This window comes from Mobula birostris, chromosome 20 (assembly GCF_030028105.1).
Source record: "Mobula birostris isolate sMobBir1 chromosome 20, sMobBir1.hap1, whole genome shotgun sequence".
Taxonomy (NCBI): Eukaryota; Metazoa; Chordata; class Chondrichthyes; order Myliobatiformes; family Myliobatidae; genus Mobula; species Mobula birostris.
The window spans coordinates 19,431,847-19,451,851 of NC_092389.1; the positions used below are offsets into that span (position 1 = coordinate 19,431,847).

At 41.0% G+C, this 20,005-nt stretch overlaps 1 protein-coding gene across 4 annotated transcripts in view; it reads left to right on the forward strand.

Moving 5' to 3' along the window:
• The window catches only part of LOC140185519 (cystathionine beta-synthase-like), a 58,222-nt gene that overhangs the window by 13,824 nt on the left and 24,393 nt on the right, over positions 1–20,005 (forward strand). For all 4 annotated transcript variants that reach the window (XM_072238849.1, XM_072238850.1, XM_072238851.1 and 1 more), the window contains 6 exons: positions 4,074–4,180; positions 6,196–6,330; positions 7,916–7,995; positions 14,814–14,948; positions 16,311–16,380; positions 18,063–18,154. In XM_072238849.1, coding sequence (XP_072094950.1) covers positions 4,074–4,180; positions 6,196–6,330; positions 7,916–7,995; positions 14,814–14,948; positions 16,311–16,380; positions 18,063–18,154 — 619 coding nt within the window. The remainder of the gene's footprint in view (positions 1–4,073; positions 4,181–6,195; positions 6,331–7,915; positions 7,996–14,813; positions 14,949–16,310; positions 16,381–18,062; positions 18,155–20,005) is intronic.

The window sequence follows — 20,005 nt, forward strand, 5'->3', positions numbered from 1 at the left end:
TGATGTTTTAGTAGATAGCAATCAGGTATTTTAAAAGTCAGTGGTCTTGATAAAGATTGACGTGATGATTCAGTTTAACTATTAATGTCCAACAGCACTTGACGTAACCCTGAAAGAGTTATCAAGATCTTTAAACATGAAGGACACTGGATTAAACATTCAGTTTGTTTATGCTGTTATTCACTTAACTCTCTGGAAGATAATCTATTATCTACAACTGCTTCATCTAATGGAATCCTTACCAACACTTAAGAGTGAATACAGAATGGATTGCAAGACTGTAATCTAATCAAAGGGTTCAGCAGACCTGATGTATAAACCCTGCAAAGGTAGAAGCTCCTCTTATTTGTGGAATTCCATAAGATTCATGTTTTATTTTCTATTTATACTTTTACAGAATGCAAGCTTCGCTGTCAAAATTAATACTTATTCCCCATTCCTAGCTATCTTTGGGAGAGTAGCAGTGAGCATTTCCCTAAACTCCTTCAGTTCAAGTGGTAAATTATTAAGAGTTCCAAGAATGATGATAGATGAATTGTGACTTATATTGTTATTCACTCACAGGACATGGGAATTAGTGTCAAAGCCCATTTAGTACCAGACACCTAAAGAACCAGAGGCATATTTCCAAGTCAGATGGTTGGATGTACTTGAAGGGAATTTTTCAGGTGGTGAGATTCCTCTACCTTTGTTGATGTTGTCCTTTTAGATGACAGAAGTCTAAAAGTTTGGAAGGGGCTGTCAAAGGAGAGCCTTGTCAACTTACTACATTGTGCCAATCGGTTTTTTTGCTCACTTCATGCTGGTTGGTGTCCTGTAGGGTAAATGGCCACGTGGTTAAGCTTCTGCCCAGCTGATTGACACACCAGTAAGTCAAAGAGTGGAACATGAGAATCCTGACCTGAGGGGCCTGCTCAATTGTGGACAATTCAGAATCTGCACTGTCAAGAGGCTGCCCAACTAGAGATGAGGCCAACTGAATTTACTTTATTGTGAGGCTAAGATCTCCACAGATGCTCAGGCTTGGAAACTTGTCCTGAAATCCACTAGACCAGAGGTCTGAGAACAGCAGCTTTCCTTTACTTGGTATCAATGGCCTTGGCCAGAGTCGTATGGTCATGAGGAGAAACTATCCAGGTTGGATTTGTTTCACTTAGAACAAAGGAGAGCGAGGGGAGACATAACTGATGTAAATAACATTTTAAGTGGTATCGCTCGCTTTAGGTCGCATCTGGAAATTCCAGTTGGCGGACCATTTCCCTCCACGCCGCTCTGATATATTGGGAAATCATGTACTCGGCAGCTTACAGCAGTGGTTTGCCTTTGCCTTCTGCTGGGTGAGTTTAAAGAGATCACCACCTCTTGCAGTGGATGATCAGGACGTCTAAGTGCCTTGTCGTGCTCTTAGCACTCCACAAACGCCTGCTGGCCTGCCTTCTTGACCGTTGGACCATTAATCGGTCTCTTCTGCTCAATCCGCCATGGCCAGACTTCACACGTTGGGATAGATAGATCCCCTACCTTACCGAGGGTCGAAGACCCGTTGGCTAGCCTCACCTGGTTTGGCCCGCCTGCCAAAACGGTTTACCGGGGTGTGGCCGCTGCATGTGTTACAGCTACTTGGAGCCACAGGTGGGAGCTGAGTGCCAGGTGGGGACCAAAGATGGACGAGCTGCCCTGAAAAAGGGCACGGCAGACCCCCCACCAGAGGTGCTACCTCTCCCTAGACACCCAATACACCCCTTAAGTGGTATAGATAGGATAAAGAAGCAGGACCTATTGCTCATAGCATTGAGGTTGGTTGTTAGCAAAGGTAAGCCAAAGGTAGGAAGATTAGAGGAGAATTGAGAAAAAATATGTTTTACTTGACAAGTGTGAGAGGATAATAGAACTGGCAAAACTCATCACATTTCAAAAGTACCTGAAGACCTATAACATATCAGATTTCATGAAGAACAAAGGGGTGGGATTATCCTAAAATCTATTCTTTGGCTAGCATGAATACGATGGGTTGAATGGCCTTCTTCTACACCATAACTTCAATGATTCCAGGATTCAAAAGTACACTAGAGAACTTCAAGCTTTATCTAATTCAGAAGCTTTATCTTCTGAAAATAAAGGAAAATCGTAATTGAAGGAGGCCACAGATCTAACATTTGTGAGGTACTTGACAATACTGATAAACATCGGAAGCTGTCATTTTAATCCCTTCTATGAAACTGCTGATCTCTCAATTCTCCACTGGATAATGCGGCTGTATAAGACATGCTTGACAGTCAAGGGATTTTAGAAAGAGAAATTCATCTTTGAGCACCTTTGATTTATCTCATACTGACTGAAGATATAGGCTGTATTCATCACCATACATTTGGTTTCATTGCATTTTCTATCTTAAGCACTATGTTTAGACCTGACACAATACTTGTACTTAAAGTATAATTAGTCTACTCACTACAGTTTTGTAATTTATAAACTGAGGAACTAAATACATTTGAAAAAACTGCCCAATGATCTTGAGTGAAGAATATGAAAGTTCAACTCATCTCCAGGCTTTCATGAATTTGGGCCCTTTAATGTGGAATGGTTGTCCTTTCTCTGCAGGCAATTTTACAGCCACCCCTGATGGCCTTGAGTTCTTTTCTGCTGAAGACAAAGATGAAAACGAGAAGACCATGGTTGTGAGCTTATTCAGAAAATCTTGCAACCTTTGTAATTTTTAACTACTGGAATCCTATATCCAGTGGGTTTCCAAGTTTGGCTGTGCACTTTCAGCTAGCACCGCTCCCAACCCATCCAATTTCGGCACCTGCATCCACCTCCTCTGATCTTGTCTATGCAGTGAGGTAACAGGCTGTCTCGGAGTGTCCACATTTGCTGACAAAACTAAGACCTCAAACCAAATTGGACACTCACTAACTGTTGCCCTTTGTGAGCCACCCACCCAAAACCAGTAATCAAATCAAAAGTTATCCCAGTGCTTTGCTTTCACCTCACACAGATGAATTCATGAGCTGTTTTGCATAGAACAATAATTACATGAAGCTTCAATAAAATATATGATCAGATCAAATTCTGTTGACAATGTCGAAGGAAAGATATTAGCCTAGTCATTGGAAGATTTCCCAACATAGTATAATGGAATTTTTACCCAGTTTCTTTGAAAGTCTACAACTTTGCAAGCTGTAATGATAGATTACCCAAAGAAACTCCTGATTGAATAAACCTACTGTGTATAGTGAAAGTTGGGATTCTGAAAAATCAAAATATAAAATGAACATGGAGAATTAAAGACGTAAAATTCTGGTCAAGTATCATCTGTAGAAAGAGAAACTAAGCCAAAACTATAAACATTCTGATGAAGAGACTTTGACCTGAAATGTAAGCTTTGTTTTCCTTTCCATGGCTACTGCTGCCTGCATTGCTGAATGACCAGAGTTTTCAGTTTTATTTCAGAGTGCTGGCTGGGGCTGGAATAGCAGTCCGGGCACTGTTTCCTTCTATCTAATTCCTACCTGTGCACCATTTTCAAAATATATCATGGCTGGAGAACAAGAACATCAGAGTTATAGAGAGATACAGCACAGAAACCCACTCAATCTGCACTAACCATCAACCACAACTTACATTAATCTGACTTTAATTTAGTTTTTATTTAATTCTCCCCACAATTTCATTCACATCCCAGATCTTACAACTCAACTACACAATAGAGGCAAGTCACAGTGACCAATGAAACTACCAGCTGACACAATTTTAGAATGTGGGAAGAAACCTAATCTCCCTGTAAATAAAGCACAGGGAGAATGTATGAACTCCACACAGACAGCACCTAAAGGCAGGATTGAACCTAGACCTCTGCTGCTGCAGGGCAGTGAGGCTTGACTGGCTGTAGCCCTTTGTTGCCATTCTAAATTACCTACAAGAGCTTAATTCATCACAGACTGCAGACCAAATCAAGGACCTTACTATTGTAATTGAGTCAACAGCACATCAAGTGTTGTATTCATTACTGGAGAGTTTTATTGTGTTTTACAGCACTGGGCTAAAATAGATGTCATTCATCTTCTTTGCAGCAAGAGTTCGCCCAAGATTTTCCCAAATGTCCTTGCTCAAATTGGCAACACACCCCTCATTCGAATCAACAATATTGCAAAAGAGTATGGAATCAAATGTGAACTATGTAAGTAACACTATTTCTGTCTCTCATGAATTAATATACAAACGTTTGTAGATTCTTCCAATTTCCAGACTGTGATGTTTAACAATTCCTTGGAAATGCAACATATGAACATAGGCAGTGATAAGGGTAGGCCCTGGGCTTTAGTTTACCTGTTTATTCCTGCATTTTAATTAATCCTAATTATATGTGTGGTTACTATATTCCAAGTGTCTGTGTAATAAAAAGGCAAACAATATACTGATTACAATATAGATCAAAATTAGAGGGAACACTCCAAATATTCTTTTTAATGCTGATAAATTTTGCAGAGAAATGTGAAAACAAGAATAATAAGCAATATCCAATATTTAAAATGGTCATAAGATAATAAACACCAGGAAGAGTTAGCAACACTAAAAAAATTATATACTTTTTATTTTGTTTAGGAATAATAACTAGAATTTCCCTACCTTATTTATAAATTGTGTAATAACAAAAGGGAATTTTCATTTATTAGGAGACTTACAATTTCATAGAAAAATGTAAATTGGGAGGAGGAATTGGTCATCAGAATTCTACTCTGCTGCATAATTTAGAATGATCAAGGATAATCTTCTATCTCAATGCCGCCTTCCTGCAAGATCCCCATTTCTGTATTTATCTCTGTCCTGAATATATTCATCAATTGATCATCAACTGCCTTGTAGGGTGGCGAATTCTAAAGATTCAGAATGCCCTGCACAAATCTCTCCTCCTCTCAGTTCTAAATAGTGGACCCATTCTTCTGAGACAATTAACCTCAGTTTTGGAATCAATAGTTGAAGAGAAATATCCTTCTCGAGCCTTTATTTCAATTGGAGCAGTGCTGATTCTTCTAAAACATGTAACATTTAAGGCTGGTATTAAATCTCCTCATAAACTGCTTCCCTCATCTCAGAAAATTGTTTGCTGAGCATTTGTTCCATTTCTTCCCAGACAAGTAAATGCTTTCTTATAAATGAAAACCAAAACTGTACACAATATTCCTGGCATTGTCTCACCAGAGCTCTTCGTTAATGTCAAATAGTATTTTGTTTCTATTATTGGATACCAAAATTATAGACCAAATTACCCTCCTCGCTGTATTTTACCTATCAACCAACTCTTAGTCTGGACTAATATTTTTACCTGCACGAGTAAAACAACCTGCTGTTTTTGCTTTATGTGAGTTGTGGTTATTTAGTACAAGACTTGTCTGCTATTTTTATTGTTCACTGTTATATTTTACTGTTCTTTAAATCCAACTGTCTAAACTATTATTGGGGAATAATAAGCTTACTCTTGCTAAAATTTTAGCATTATTCTTGCTAAAATATACCAGAGTATCAGCCTGTACTTCGAGTTATCTTACTACCCATTACACCACTGGCGTTTAGGGCAACAATGAAGGTCCTCCAATTCTGCTGTCCATACATTGCACACAGATGTAGAAGGATTCCTCATTGCTGCTTCCATAACAATTTTTTGACCATTGAGGGTTGTTAGCCCTGAGTTGAACCCCAGAACCGGGAGGACCAGTGGGCTATCTTAATCTGGCCTTTACCCTTTGACCTGTTTGGCATGAATGACCATACCAAGAGCCAAAGCACCAGGCCCTGAATCTAGCCAACACAGCTCTCTGGGTCATTGAGGCACACAAGCCTCCAAACCCTATGACAAGGTTGTGGTCCTCTTGGAGGACTTAGACTCACCATCACACTTTTACTTCCATTTATGTTTGCATCCTTTTGACAATACAATCAAAGTTAAGTCATTGCTGCAGCTGGCATGCAATAAAATTTGTCTCATGAGAAGTTTTCATTGAAAATATGACATTAATTAAAGCCCTTCCATTATACTGTACATCAGCATCATAAGTCAATTAATTTGGGTGGTTCTTAATTTGAACTTGCTTCAATGTTTTCTTTTCCTTTGTGTTTGATATTAAGAAAACTTTGAAAAGAAATTACATGGAAACACCTTCTCCCTAAGTGTAATTTTGCTGATGCCTATTCTAGTGGCTAAGTGTGAGTTCTTCAGTGCCGCCGGGAGCATTAAGGACCGCATTGCATTACGGATGATCGAGGATGCTGAGAAACAGGGGATTCTGAAACCAGGTGTTGTCATCATCGAACCGACATCGGGTAACACAGGTAGAGCTTAAACTGAGATTTTGGATCACACTGGTTCTGACTCATTTCGTGGCCCTTATCTTGAACCCCAGAAGTGTGTCTAAAGACCTACAGAACATTTGGGGTATAAGCAGATCCTTCCTTGCATCCTTAACTCCTGGTGGAGTCGTCCAGGTGCCATCATGACAAGCTTTGCGCAGTCTGTTCCATCTGTTGCGGTTGTGTACCAGAGCCTAGATCACCGCAAATGTTTTCCCTGTCCATTCTTTTATGTTGTCTGTCCATCTTTTCCTCTGTCTCCCTCTCCTCCTCTTCCCCTCCACAGTTCCTTGTAGAACGGTCTTTGCAAGGCCACTGGATCTCGTTACGTGGCCGTACCATCTCAGCTTTCTTTTCTTCACCGTTGTGAGAAGGTCTTCATGGGGACCAATGTGGTGCTGGATGGTCTTGCGGACCTGCTCGTTTGTGATGTGGTCCAAGTATGAGATGCCCAAGATGTTGCGATAGCATCTCATTTCCAATGCCTGTATCTTCAGGCATAAGCAGATGTGAATGACTAAAAAAATTATTTGTAGCAAAAGGCCAGAAAATATAGTAATTTAACTATATACAATCTGTGCTAGCTTTATTCTGTGGAATTCTCTGCCCAATGAAGTAGTGAAGGCTATCTCAGTAAATATATTTAAGACAAGGTTGGATAGATTTCTGCGTAGTAGGGGAATTAAGGGTTATGGGGAAAATACAAGAAGGTGGAGATGAGTCCATGGCCAGATCAATCATGATCTTTTTGAATGGCAGAGCAGGGTCTGGGCCAGGTGGACTACTCCTGTTCCTATTTCTTATTCGAACTGATAAATGCATGGAGGCCTCTTTGTAGGCACCCTAGGTGCAAACTGATAGAATTACCTGTGTATTTTGGAGGCATTTTGTCAGCTGATTGGCTGTCCTGAACTATACAGCAATGTTGATCCACAGAGGACTCGCACTTCATGGTATTCATGTCTTCCAGATGAGAGTATGCCTGAGTCAACACATTGAGTGATGTAGAAATTCTGCGGAAAGTCATGTCCCTAAAGCTGTGGAGTGAAAACAGAGAACTGAAATATGCATTTGGGTTACAAATGACTCCTTTTGAGATTCTCCAGTTTTTTAAATCTCTTTATAAGAAAAAGTATTGACGGAAACTCAGATGGAGGTCTTGCTCAATTTTTGATCAATGTTGCTTCACTCGGAGTTAAATACAATCTTTCCAGTAGGCGAGTTTGAGGCAGCTACAGTAATAACATTTAAAAGATATAGGTAGAAATGGTTTAGAGGGATATGGGTTAAACAGAGGCAAAAAGGACTATGTTAGCTCGGCGTCTTGGTCTGCATGAATCAATGAATCTACAGTTAGGTAAATGAGCCCACTTTAGGAAGCATTTACTTCCTTTCATACTCCCATTCCAGTGAACCATGACATGTTGAGAAGTCAAAAGGTAGAGTTATCTTTTAACGTTTTTTCAGAAAAAAATGTAATTTGATTGACAGGGATCATAGCTTTGGATGGAGGGTTTAAGGTTCTGTCAAGAGAAGGTGATTTAAATATATCTTTATCTTTTCACAGGACTTGGTCTGGGATTAGTGGCTGCAGTGAAGGGCTATCGCTGCATTATTGTCATGCCAGAAAAGATGAGCTCAGAAAAGGTAAGAGGTGGTATGAGCCCATACCAGGCAAAAACAGCCAATCAATTGATTTGAGGCAGCAATTCTTATAGTTGTGAATTAATCTTGCAATGTTGAAGCAAAGGGCAAAATATGATCACAGTATAATGGAAAATTGTAATCCCTACTTATGGTCTTAATGACTTCCCCCTTTGTCTCTAATTTTCCAAAAAGATGGGCTAGACATGACACAAATGAGCTGTAATTTTATTTACAGCATAAAAACTGAGCTGTGCCCAGCTAAAGTGGGGCATGGTGTTGTAACATTTTCCATGAGATGACTGCTTTGCCTATCTGGTAATATGTGTGAAACTTGTGGGGCGTAGTATTGGAAAGCTTTCAAATACCAAAAGAAGGCAACTAACAATGTAATTAAGAAGGTAAAGATGGAATATGAAAGTAAGGTCACTGATAATATTAAAGAGGATACCAAAAGATTCTTCAAATACATAGTGCAAAAGAGAGGCAAGAGTGGATATCAGACCGCCAGAAAATAATACTGTAGAGGTAGTAATGAGGGACAATGAAATGGCAGATGAACTGAATAAGTATTTTGCATCAATTTTCACTGTGGAGTGCACTAGCAGTATGGGGGAAGTTCCAGGTGTCGGAGGCATGAATTGGGTGAAGTTACCATAACTAAAGAGAAGGTTCTTGGGAAACTGAAATGTCTGACGGTAGATAAGTCACCTGGACCAGATGGTGTACACCCAGAGTTCTGAAAGTGGTTGCTAAAGAGATAGCAGAGGCATTAGTATTGATCTTTAAAGTATCACTTCGATTCTGGAATGGTTCTGGAAGACTGGAAAATTGAAAATGTCACTCCACTCTTCAAGAAGGGAGAGGCAGAAGAATGGAAACTATAAGCCAATTAGTCTGACTTCAGTGGTTGGGAAGATGTTGGAGTTGATAATTAAGGATGAGGTTTCAGGGTATTTGGAGGCACATAATAAAAAAGGTCATAGTCAGCATGGTTGTTCAAGGGAAAATCTTGCCTGACAAATCTATTGGAATTCTTTGAAGAAATAACGAGCAGGATAGACAAAGGAGAATTGGTTGATGTTGTGTACTTGGATTTTCAGAAGGCTTATGACAAGGTGCCACACATGAGGCTGCTTAACAAGCTACATGCCCATGGTATTACAGGATGGATACTAGCATGGATAAAGCAGTGGCAGATTGGCAGGAGGGTAAGAGTGGGAATAAAAGGAACCATTTCTGGCTGGCTGCCAGTGACTAGTGGTGTTCCACAGGGGTCTGTGTTCGGAGTGATTCTTTTTACATTATATGTCAATGATTTGGATGATGGAATTGATGGCTTTGTTGCAAATTTCGCAGGTGATATGAAGATAGGTGTAGGAGCAGGTAGTTTTAGGATGTAGAGAGGCTACAGAAGGACTTAGACAGATTAGGAGAATGGGCAAAGAAATGGCAGATCAATTTAATACATTGTTGGGAAGTGTATGGTCATGTACCTTGGAAGAAGAAATGAAAGGGTTGATATTTTTAAATGGAGAGAAAATACAAAAAACTGAGATGTAAAGGGACTTGGAGTCCATGTGCAGGATTCCCGAAAGGTTAATTTGCAGGTTGAGTCTCTGGTGAGGAAGGTGAGTGCAATGTTAGTATTCATTTCAAGAGGACTAGAATATAAAAGAAAGGATGTAATGCTGAATCTTTATAAAGCACTGGTGAGACCTCACTTGGAGTATTGTGAGCAGGTTTGGGCCCCTCATCTTAGAAAGGATGTGCTGAAATGGTGAGGGTTCAAAGGAGATTTACGAAACTAATTCCAGGATTGATTTGCTTGTCATATGAAGAGTGTTTGGTGGCTTTGGGCCCGTATTCACTAGAATTCAGAAGAATGAGGAGTGGCCTCATTGAAACCTACCAAATAGTGAAATGGTGAAACCTATTGCATGGTGACAGAGTGGATGTTGAGAGGATGTTTCCTATAGTGGGGAGTGTCAGACCAGAGGACATAGCCTCAGAATACAGGGGCGTCCTTTCAGAAAGGAGATGGGGGGGAATTTCTTTTACCAGAGAGTGGCAAATTTGTGGAATTCCTTGCCACAGGATGCTATGGAGGGCAAGTCTTTATGTAAATAGAGGTTGATAGGTTCTTGATTGGTCTGGGCATGAAGGGATACGAGGAGGCGGCAGGAGATTGGGGCTGAGAGGGAAAATAGATCAGCTATGATGAAATTGCAGAGCTGGTGTGATGGGCCAAATGGCCTAATTCTGCAACCTATACTTATGGTCTTATAAATAGGGGTCATGTCCTGGAGACAGGAAGACTTTGGGTTCGGGTAGCCTTTGAAAAGCCAGTATTGCCAGAAATTTGTAGCACGAGTGGTTCAGCAAATGACGAGGCACGGCTCTGTTATTTGACAGGAGGTTCAAGCTGACACAATCTTTTTTCTGATATCTTTAAGAGGAATATAGGACCAGGGGTATATCACCTATCCTGCTGGCAAACTGAATGTACCATCTAACATCAACTTGCATAGTCATTAATTTATAGTCAAAGAGAAAATATGGGTAGAATTATACAGCTGGCTCACGCAGACTAGCTGGAAGAAATTTTATATGAAGATTGGTGAGACTATAGCTGGACAAATGTTATCTTGCCATACATACTTAAGGAGAGAAATACATCAGCATCGGATACAGTTCAGAGAAGATGAAATAATTTCATTTCTGGGATGAATGATTTGTCCTAAGAGGAACAACTGAGCAGTTTGGACCTTTATCCGTTCTGGTTCAGAAGAATGAGATGAGATGCTATTGAATTATAAAATTCTAAGGGGGCTTAGAAAACGTTTTGGGACGCAGTTTTAGAGTAAGAGATTGCCCATTTAAAATGGAGATGGCAAGGAAGGCTTTTTCAGAGGGCTATAGATCTTTGGAATTCTCAGCCCTAGAGTTCATGATGTGCACTGGCAAGGTTGGAACCCAAGTGTGGAGGAAAGACAGACTCCCGTGACAGCGATCGGAGTTTATTCATAAGCATTCCAACAGAATTTTGGTGGCTCAGCCGAGCAACACCACAAGTCATAACATTCTCAAAACAAGGGCCCTGTGATTAGCGCTAAACAGGCACCTGCTTACACACCTGGAGAGGAGGGATGCCGATGTGAGGTGTGGGAACGCTGTTCTTGGACTGCAGTTCACTATTCAACACCATAATTCCCTCCAGAAGCTCAGAGACCTCGGCCTTCATCTTGCCTTATGTAGCTGGATTCTGGACTTCTTGTCAGCTCACCAGCAGGTGGTAAGAGTGGGCTCCCTCACCTCTGCCCCTCTGACCCTCAACACAGGTGCCCCTCAGGGCTGTGTGCTAAGCCCCCTCCTTTACTCTCTGTATACCCATGACTGTGTCACCACCCACAGCTCTAATCTGCTAATTAAATTTGCTGATTACACTACACTGATTGGCCTAATCTCAAATAATAATGAAGCAGCCAACAAAGAAGTCATCACTCTGACACAGTGATGTCAAAAAAACAACCTCTCCCTCAATGTCACAAAAACAAGGGAGCTGGTTGTGGACTACAGGAGGCCTGGAGACAGGCTAACCCCTATTGACATCAATGGATCTGGGGTTGAGAGGGTGAACAGATCCTTGGCATCCACATCACCAAGGATCTCAAGTGGTCTGTACATACCGGCTGTGTGGTGAAAAAGGCACAACAGCGCCTCTTTCACCTCAGACAGCTGAGGAAGTTTGGTATGGGCCCCCAAATTCTATGAACTTTCTATAGGGGCACAACTGAGAGCATCCTGACTGGCTGCATCACTGCCTGGTATGGGAACTGTACCTCCCTTAATCACAGGACTCTGCAGAGAGTGGTGTGGTCAGTCCAGCACATCTGTAGATGTGAACTTCCCACTATTCAGGACATTTACAAAGACAGATGTGTAAAAAAAAAAAGGCCCAAAGGATCATTGGAGACCTGAGTCACCCCAACCACAAACTGTTCAGTTGCTACCATCCGGGAAACGGTACCGCAGCATAAAAGCCAGGACCAACGGGCTCCAGGACAGCTTCTTCCACAGGCCATCAGACTGATTAATTCATGCTGACACAACTGTATTTCTATGTTATATTGACTATCCTGTTGTACATAATATTTATTGTAAATCACTGTAATTGCACATTGCACATCTAGACAGAGACATGATGTAAAGATTTTTACTCCTCATGTACATGAAGGATATAAGTAATAAAGTCAATTCAATCTGCTTAAACAATACATGTATCATGGAATTCCTGATCCTATCAAAATAAACTTAAGTTTAAACAGAAAGTACCAGGAGACTGTATTATGAAGAGCGAGCAGCTTGAGAAAGACAAAAGGAACTCTAAATGATTAATGACTCTCATTAACCTCCAATTAAATAATTCAGGTGCTCTTGGAACCTCAGAGCCCAATATTCTCCAGTTCCTTGCACAGGTCCAAAAAGCTCATTACACTGGAGAGTTAAAGAGGCTGTCATTGAACATAATGAACAGGCTGTGATAGTTGGGAGTCTGAACTACGGGGCAATCAAAGGTTGTGGGGAAGAAGCTGGAATGTAGAATTCCATCTAAGGTCTTATGACATGGTAGGCCAGGCTTGAGGGCCCACTTGATCTATCCTTGCTCTCTTAATTTTAACCTTACAGGTTGCAAGTGTGAAAGTGTGAAATTGTCCATTTTGACAGGAAAGTATAAAAAGAGGAAATGTTGTTATCTAGATAATGGGAGACAATGGAACTCTGCAATGCAGAGGTACCTGAGGTCTGGGTGTGTATTTCACAGATGGTTAGTACACAGGTAGATCTAGTCATTAATAAGGCTAACAGAATGGTACTGACATAGAGAAGTTAAGGAGATTTGAATATGTACACAATAGTTCGAAACTTCTTTGGCAGAATAGGTTTGTCCTGGGCAAAGATTGTCTATAATGGCATTTTGTTTGCTTTTTTTTCTATTTTTCAGTGACTGTCATGATATATATTTAGGTGAACTGCCTGAGGACACAGCACTCCAAAAACAAATTTGGGTATTTGGCAAACACAAGGAAATCTGCAGATGCTGGAAATTCAAGCAATGCACATCAAAGTTGCTGGTGAACGCAGCAGGCCAGGCAGCATCTATAGGAAGGGGTAAAGTCGACGTTTCGGGCCGAGACCCTTCGTCAGGACTAACTGAAAGAAGAGCTAGTAAGAGATTAGAAAGTGGGAGGGGGAGGGGGAGATCCAAAATGATAGGAGAAGACAGGAGGGGGAGGGATGGAGCCAAGAGCTGGACAGTTGATTGGCAAAAGGGATATGAGAGGATCATGGGACAGGAGGCCTAGGGAGAAAGAAAAGGGGGGGGGGAACCCAGAGGATGGGCAAGGGGTATAGTAAGAGGGACAGAGGGAGAAAAAGGAGAGAGAGAAAAAGAATGTGTGTATATAAATAAATAACGGATGGGACACGAGGGGGACGTGGGGCATTAGCAGAAGTTAGAGAAGTCAATGTTCATGTCATCAGGTTGGAGGCTACCCAGACAGAATATAAGGTATTGTTCCTCCAACCTGAATGTGGCTTCATCTTTACAGTAGAGGAGGCCGTGGATAGACATGTCAGAATGGGAATGGGATGTGGAATTAAAATGTGTGGCCACTGGGAGATACACACCATTCGGGGACACTTCCTCCCTCACCACCATTCAGGGCCCCAGACAGTCCTTCCAGGTGAGGCGACACTTCACCTATGAGTCGGCTGGGGTGATATACTGCGTCCGGTGCTCCCGATGTGGCCTTCTATATATTGGCGAGACCCAACGCAGACTGGGAGACCGTTTTGCTGAACACCTACGCTCTGTCCGCCAAAGAAAGCAGGATCTCCCAGTGGCCACACATTTTAATTCCACATCCCATTCCCATTCTGATATGTCTATCCACAGCTCCTCTACTGTAAAGACGAAGCCACACTCAGGTTGGAGGAACAACACCTTATATTCTGTCCAGGTAGCCTCCAACCTGATGGCATGAACATTGACTTCTCAAACTTCCGCTAATTCCCCACCTCCCCCTCGTACCCCATCTATTATTTATTTATATACACACATTCTTCTTTTCTCTCTCTCCTTTTTTTCCCTCTCCTTTTTCTCCCTCTGTCCCTCTGACTATACCCCTTGCCCATCCTCTGGGTGTTTTTTTCCCCCCCTCCCCCTTTTCCTTCTCCCTGGGCCTCCTGTCCCATGATCCTCTCATATCCCTTTCGCCAATCACCTGTCCAGCTCTTGGCTCCATCCCTCCCCCTCCTGTCTTCTCCTATCATTTTGGATCTCCCCCTCCCCCTCCAACTTTCAAATCTCTTACTCACTCTTCCTTCAGTTAGTCCTGATGAAGGGTCTCGGCCTGAAACGTCGACTGTACCTCTTCCTAGATATGCTGCCTGGCCTGCTGCGTTCACCAGCAGCTTTGATGTGTGTTGCTTGGATATTTGGGAGGAGTTGATTTATTGCTCTAGATTAAGGGTTCCCAACCTTTTTTATGCCATGGACCCCTACCATTAACTGAGGGGTTGGGAACCCCTGCTCTAGATCATCATTAACTTCTTCTGCTCCATTGACATCCAAGAAAAGACGTGGAATGATTATCCATTGATGTTAAAATCAAAACTGTGGAAGTTCTTGTTCATTTGTGTGTCTTGTTACATCTGTAAATTTTTATGGTAAAAGCTGCATCTTTTTTAACTTCTGATCTTTCCTTCAAGGTTCATTGTTTTGGCTACAATTTCTCAAATGTCTTCATTTTATGTAGGCCGATGTGTTAAAATCCCTGGGGGTTGAAATAGTGAGAACACCAGATGCTGCAAACTGCAATGGCCCTGACTCTCATATTCAAGTGGCCTGGAGACTGAAGAAAGAAATTCCAAACTCATATGTGTTTGATCAGGTGAAAGCTCATCTTTCAGTATAACTACTGGCATCCTACACATTACACCAACACCTTATAGAATATCTATTTTAAATGGAACCTTAATTTCCTCAGCAGGGACTAAGCTACTTTATTTCAATTGATCTACAGTGGCATGTTCAGAGAGCTTCAGTTTCTTCTTTTAGATAGATAGAAATACTTTACTGATCCCGAGGGAAATTGGGTTTTGTTACAGCTGCACCAACCAAGAATAGAGCATAAATATAGCAGTACAAAAACCACAAACAATCAAACAACAAAATGCAAACTATGCCAGATGGAAAATAAGTCCAGGACCAGTCTATTGGCTCAGGGTGTCTGACCCTCCACGGGAGGACCTGCAAGTTCGATGGCCACAGGCAGGAACAACCTCCCGTGCCGCCCGGTGATGTATCTCGGTGGAATATGGCCAAAGTCCAACAGTAAAAAGTTCAATATCTGGTCTACAAACACGTTCCTCGATCGTAATATGACCCGGATTGCACCATCTGTTGCTAACCAGAGCAGTAAGCACCCAACTCCTTTATGCTTACCGCTCTCAGTGCACTTCCGGTCAGCCGGAACGGTCTGGAAGCCATCCATGGAGAAGTTTTGATCGGGTATGTCCTCGTGCAGCCGCGTTCCAGTGAAACACATAACATTGCACTCCCGAAATGTTCTCTGACGCCTGGCTAGCGCCGTCAACTCGTCCATTTTATTACCCACCGAACTCCTCTTCTCCATAAGTCTCTGTTGCTTCGACCCGGTCCTCTTTCCTCGACTTTGTGATCCCCCTCTGCATCCTCTGTGTGTTTTCCTCCAGATTTCAGCAGGGGTGTCCGCCGCTCTGCTCGCTAAACTGGCCGGCATAAGCGCAATCAGCTGGTCCCTGGAATAAACAATGCGACCATGTTTCTGTCCGGCTAATGAGATGTGTCGGGGTGTAACTATTTCCAGCGCTAAAAACCCAAATAAAACTCTCGCTACCAGCATGTTAGAGAGGGTGCAGCTTTGACGTGTTACCGTGGAAAAAAAATACAAAAAATAACAAGTTAAAAAGTAAGAAGAAAAAAGTAAGAATACTGATCGGAACAGCTGTAACAGGCTGCATGCACGACCGGCGCATGCGCACTAAAGCACAATCTTTAATTAGTTTCTTCCTCCTTGTTCAGTCACTCACCGTAGATGGTACCAATGTCATTTCAACATTCCTATCTCTTCACCCACCCACTGCTCTAACAAAAGTATCTACAATTTATAAACATGCCCCAATATTTCCCAGTTAAATTGTAAGTCTTAGCAATAAATATGTTGCTTTCAAATAAAGAGAAACGTTAATGTCAACTTTTGTTTTGTCCTTAGTATCAAAATCTAGGCAACCCATTAGCACATTATGACACAACGGCAGAGGAAATTCTGGAACAATGTGATGGTATGTGAAATCAATAAAATTTTTATTTGCAGAAAATATCCTTAACCGAGCTAAGGCTGCATACAGTGTGAGAAATTTGAAAGCAAATGAAAACATACAATTAATCCTCATTAGATACATTTAGAGTTGGAGGGAGGGGTTTTCGTGCAAGCACAATTCACATAAATATGTACATAATTTCCAGAGTTGAATGGAAAAATACCAAGCAACTTCAACTGGAACCATTAATTCAAGTAGTCGGGCTGATTTCAGTGAGCTGACAAGAGTGGCAGGAAGAACATGGAGCAGACACCTTATTTCTCAAATGGATGACTGGATATTGTAATGTTAGAGATAGACACCTGTGGAAAGTATCAGAGCTAGTACAAGAACCCATCCCACTAGCCCAGTAAGAGGAAAGATGTGTATACTCATATTATCTGGAATGCTGTAGCATCTAGTCCAGCAGTGATTTCATGCTCATATTCAGTGGCAAACCCTGAATATGATCATGACCCCAAATACCAATGTGTCTGAAAATATTTTTGAAAGTTGTCTTCATAATTAACTAAATTTATGCTATATTTCAATCTGCTTACACCAGAATATGCACGTTGACACCATGATATGAATTGAATTCAATAATCTTTAATTAGTTTCTTCCTCCTTGTTCAGTCACTCACCACAGATGGTACCAATGTCATTTCAACATTCCTATCTCTTCACCCACCCACTGCTCTAACAAAAGAATCTACAAACACTGCTATCTGCTTCCATGGAAAATTGATAATCCATACAGCTCTATCTCTCCACCATTGCAATGGGGTGTTGTGTCATTTTGTCCTTTAAGTTAGGGGACCGCGTCGTCAAGCACCTCCGCTCCATTCACCAAAAGCGGAATTTCCCACTGGCCCAACATTTGAATTCCAATTTCCACTCCTATTCCAACACATCTGTCTATGGCCTCCTCTTGAGCCACAATGAGGCCACCCTCAGGGTGTTGCACCATTTGCCAGCCTGCCTTATATTATGCTGAACGAAGCTTAACTTTGCAGTTAACAGAACGGGTCACCCTTCACATACTTCTGCTAGTCCACAGGCTGATTTTAGTCTTTATCCGGTCTTGGCCCAGACCTTTGTTCCTGGACTCAGATCCTCACCTAATATATCTCTACAGTCTTGAAACATTGCTACATTACCTGGCTGTGTGACCAGTATTTCAATGTTTTTTTTCCTGTGGTTCTGAATAGTGTTCCCTAATTCATCAATGGTAACTTTTCTTTCCCTACTCTCCAGCTGCTGGTACTTTAAAAAAAATTACTGTTTCTCTCTTTAATTTCAGAGAACAACTTACAGAAGCCATGACCTTAATTCAATCTTACCCTTTGTTTCTCATTACTTTATTTCCTGTGAGGTATTTCACATAATTATTTCAATCATAGAGGCACAGGTAGATTTTATGGACTAAATTAATCAGTTTAGAGTCCCAATTTACCATAATTGTGAACATAAATCAATCAGCTCTGAAAATATCTAGAGATATAATTTTGTTATGAAATCTTGTGAATAATAAATTATGTAAGCCTGTCCTTTATTCCAAGAAATAATTATTTTCAGAGCAGTTCCAAAAATATTGCTGAATAATTTCTAATTCCATCATCTGAGATACTGCAGCACTAAGAGACTTAATTCTATCTCCTTAGGGCAAGTTGATGCTTTGGTAGCAGGTTGTGGAACTGGCGGTACCATCACTGGCATTGCATGGAAGTTCAAGGAGAAATGTCCCACCTGTCAGGTTTGTCATGTAGTGGAGAACAAAGAGCTGCTGATTGAATAACGTTTTCTCATTATAGACCATCATCCTTCAAGATGAAAGAAATGCATGAAAAATAAACATAAAGCCTATTGACTTTTTTTTTAGTACTTAGAAAGTGAGAGTGCTAAATTAAAATGTAGTCTGGCCTGCCTGCCAATGACTTTAATTAATTCAATAGGAATTATAGAGGAAATTAAGTTTTCTATCTAGTCAACATTCCGAAATCTATGATATGTTCTATTACATTTTCTGGTAGGGTTTCCCCTTTTTTCCATCATAACAAGCAATAGTGCCCCAGGAAAAAGGAATAGACACATTTAATATCACTTTCATATCATCTCAGGCTATGACAGCAAAGGTAGAAACTACTCAGTCTTAATATTGCAACACTGATCCCTCTGTATCATCTTGCTTTCTCCACACTGGTGATTCCATGACTCTCCAGAGGAAGGCTCCCAATTTTATGGAGACACAAGATTCTATTTTCTGTCTTCATAGAATAGTACGGCACAGTACAAGTCCTTCTGCCATTGTGTCGACCTATATAAACTTACTCCACAATCAACCTAACCCTAGCCTTCCACATAGCCCATAACCCTCCATTTTTCTTAGATTCATGTACCTATCTAAGAATCACCTAAATGTCCCTGTTGCATCAACCTCTACCACCACTCTCAGCAGTGCCTATCAGGCACCTACCACTCTGTGCAGAAAAAAAAACTATCTCTGACATTTCCCCTAAACTTTACTCCACTCATCTTAAAAGGATGTCCTCTAGTTTTGGCCACTGCCACCTTGGGAAAAAGGTGCTGTCTGTCCACTCTATCTGTACCTCTCATAATCTTATACAGCTTTACCAAGTCACCTCTCATCCTCCTTCACCCCAAAGAGAAAAGACCTAGCTCACTCAACCTTTCTTCATGTGTTCTCTAATTCTGGCAGCATCTTGGTAAATCTCTGCACCCTCTTTGAAGCTTCTGCATTCTTCCTGTAATGAGGAGACCAGAACTGAACATAGTACTCCAAATGCAGTCTGAACAGTTACATAGATCTGCATCATTACAGAGCGGTTCTTGAACTCAATCCTGCCACTAAGCTTGTACTCTGCTTTTTGTTCTACCATGTTTCCCCTAACCCCTTTATTCCTCAAATCTACCTACTGCCTGTTACATTAAATGTTGTCTGAAAAGTTACAGAGAAAATATCACCAATACTTTCTTCATCAACCTCCCCTGTCAGCTGAACAAAAAAAAATCCATTTGGTTAAACCAATAAAATTATCTTAATTATTTCATTTAACCTCAATTAATAACAGACCAGGGTTGGTGAAATACAAAATGAAACTGCAATTAGAGAGCTTCAGAGCTGTTGTCTATATAATCCAACATGTCTATAGAGGTCCACTTATCTATAATGATCTACGAAAAAATATAACACTGATTGAGAAATGTCCATATTATAGACAGAGAGGAAAGGTTTTATTGAAGGAGCCAGAAAGGTTTACATTACCTATTTCCATCACTAACAAAGGCTGGGCAAGTTGGTGCCATTTTCTCTTGATATGAGAACATTGAAGATGACCTAATAATGATCATTGAAATTAAAGAAAGGTTTGTGTAAAAGTAGAAATAATGTTTCTATTTGTAGGGGCACCAAAACAAAATTTATAGATGTAAGATTGTTACAGCTGAGAATCAGGAGACCATTTATTTCTACAAAATAGGGACAAAGTGGGTCTCAGTATCCAAGGAACGATTGAGGAGGCTTGATGCTGTTCAGAAGAAACTAGTGTGAAGAATGATGTATTGACTGAGCTAAATGGAGTAAGAA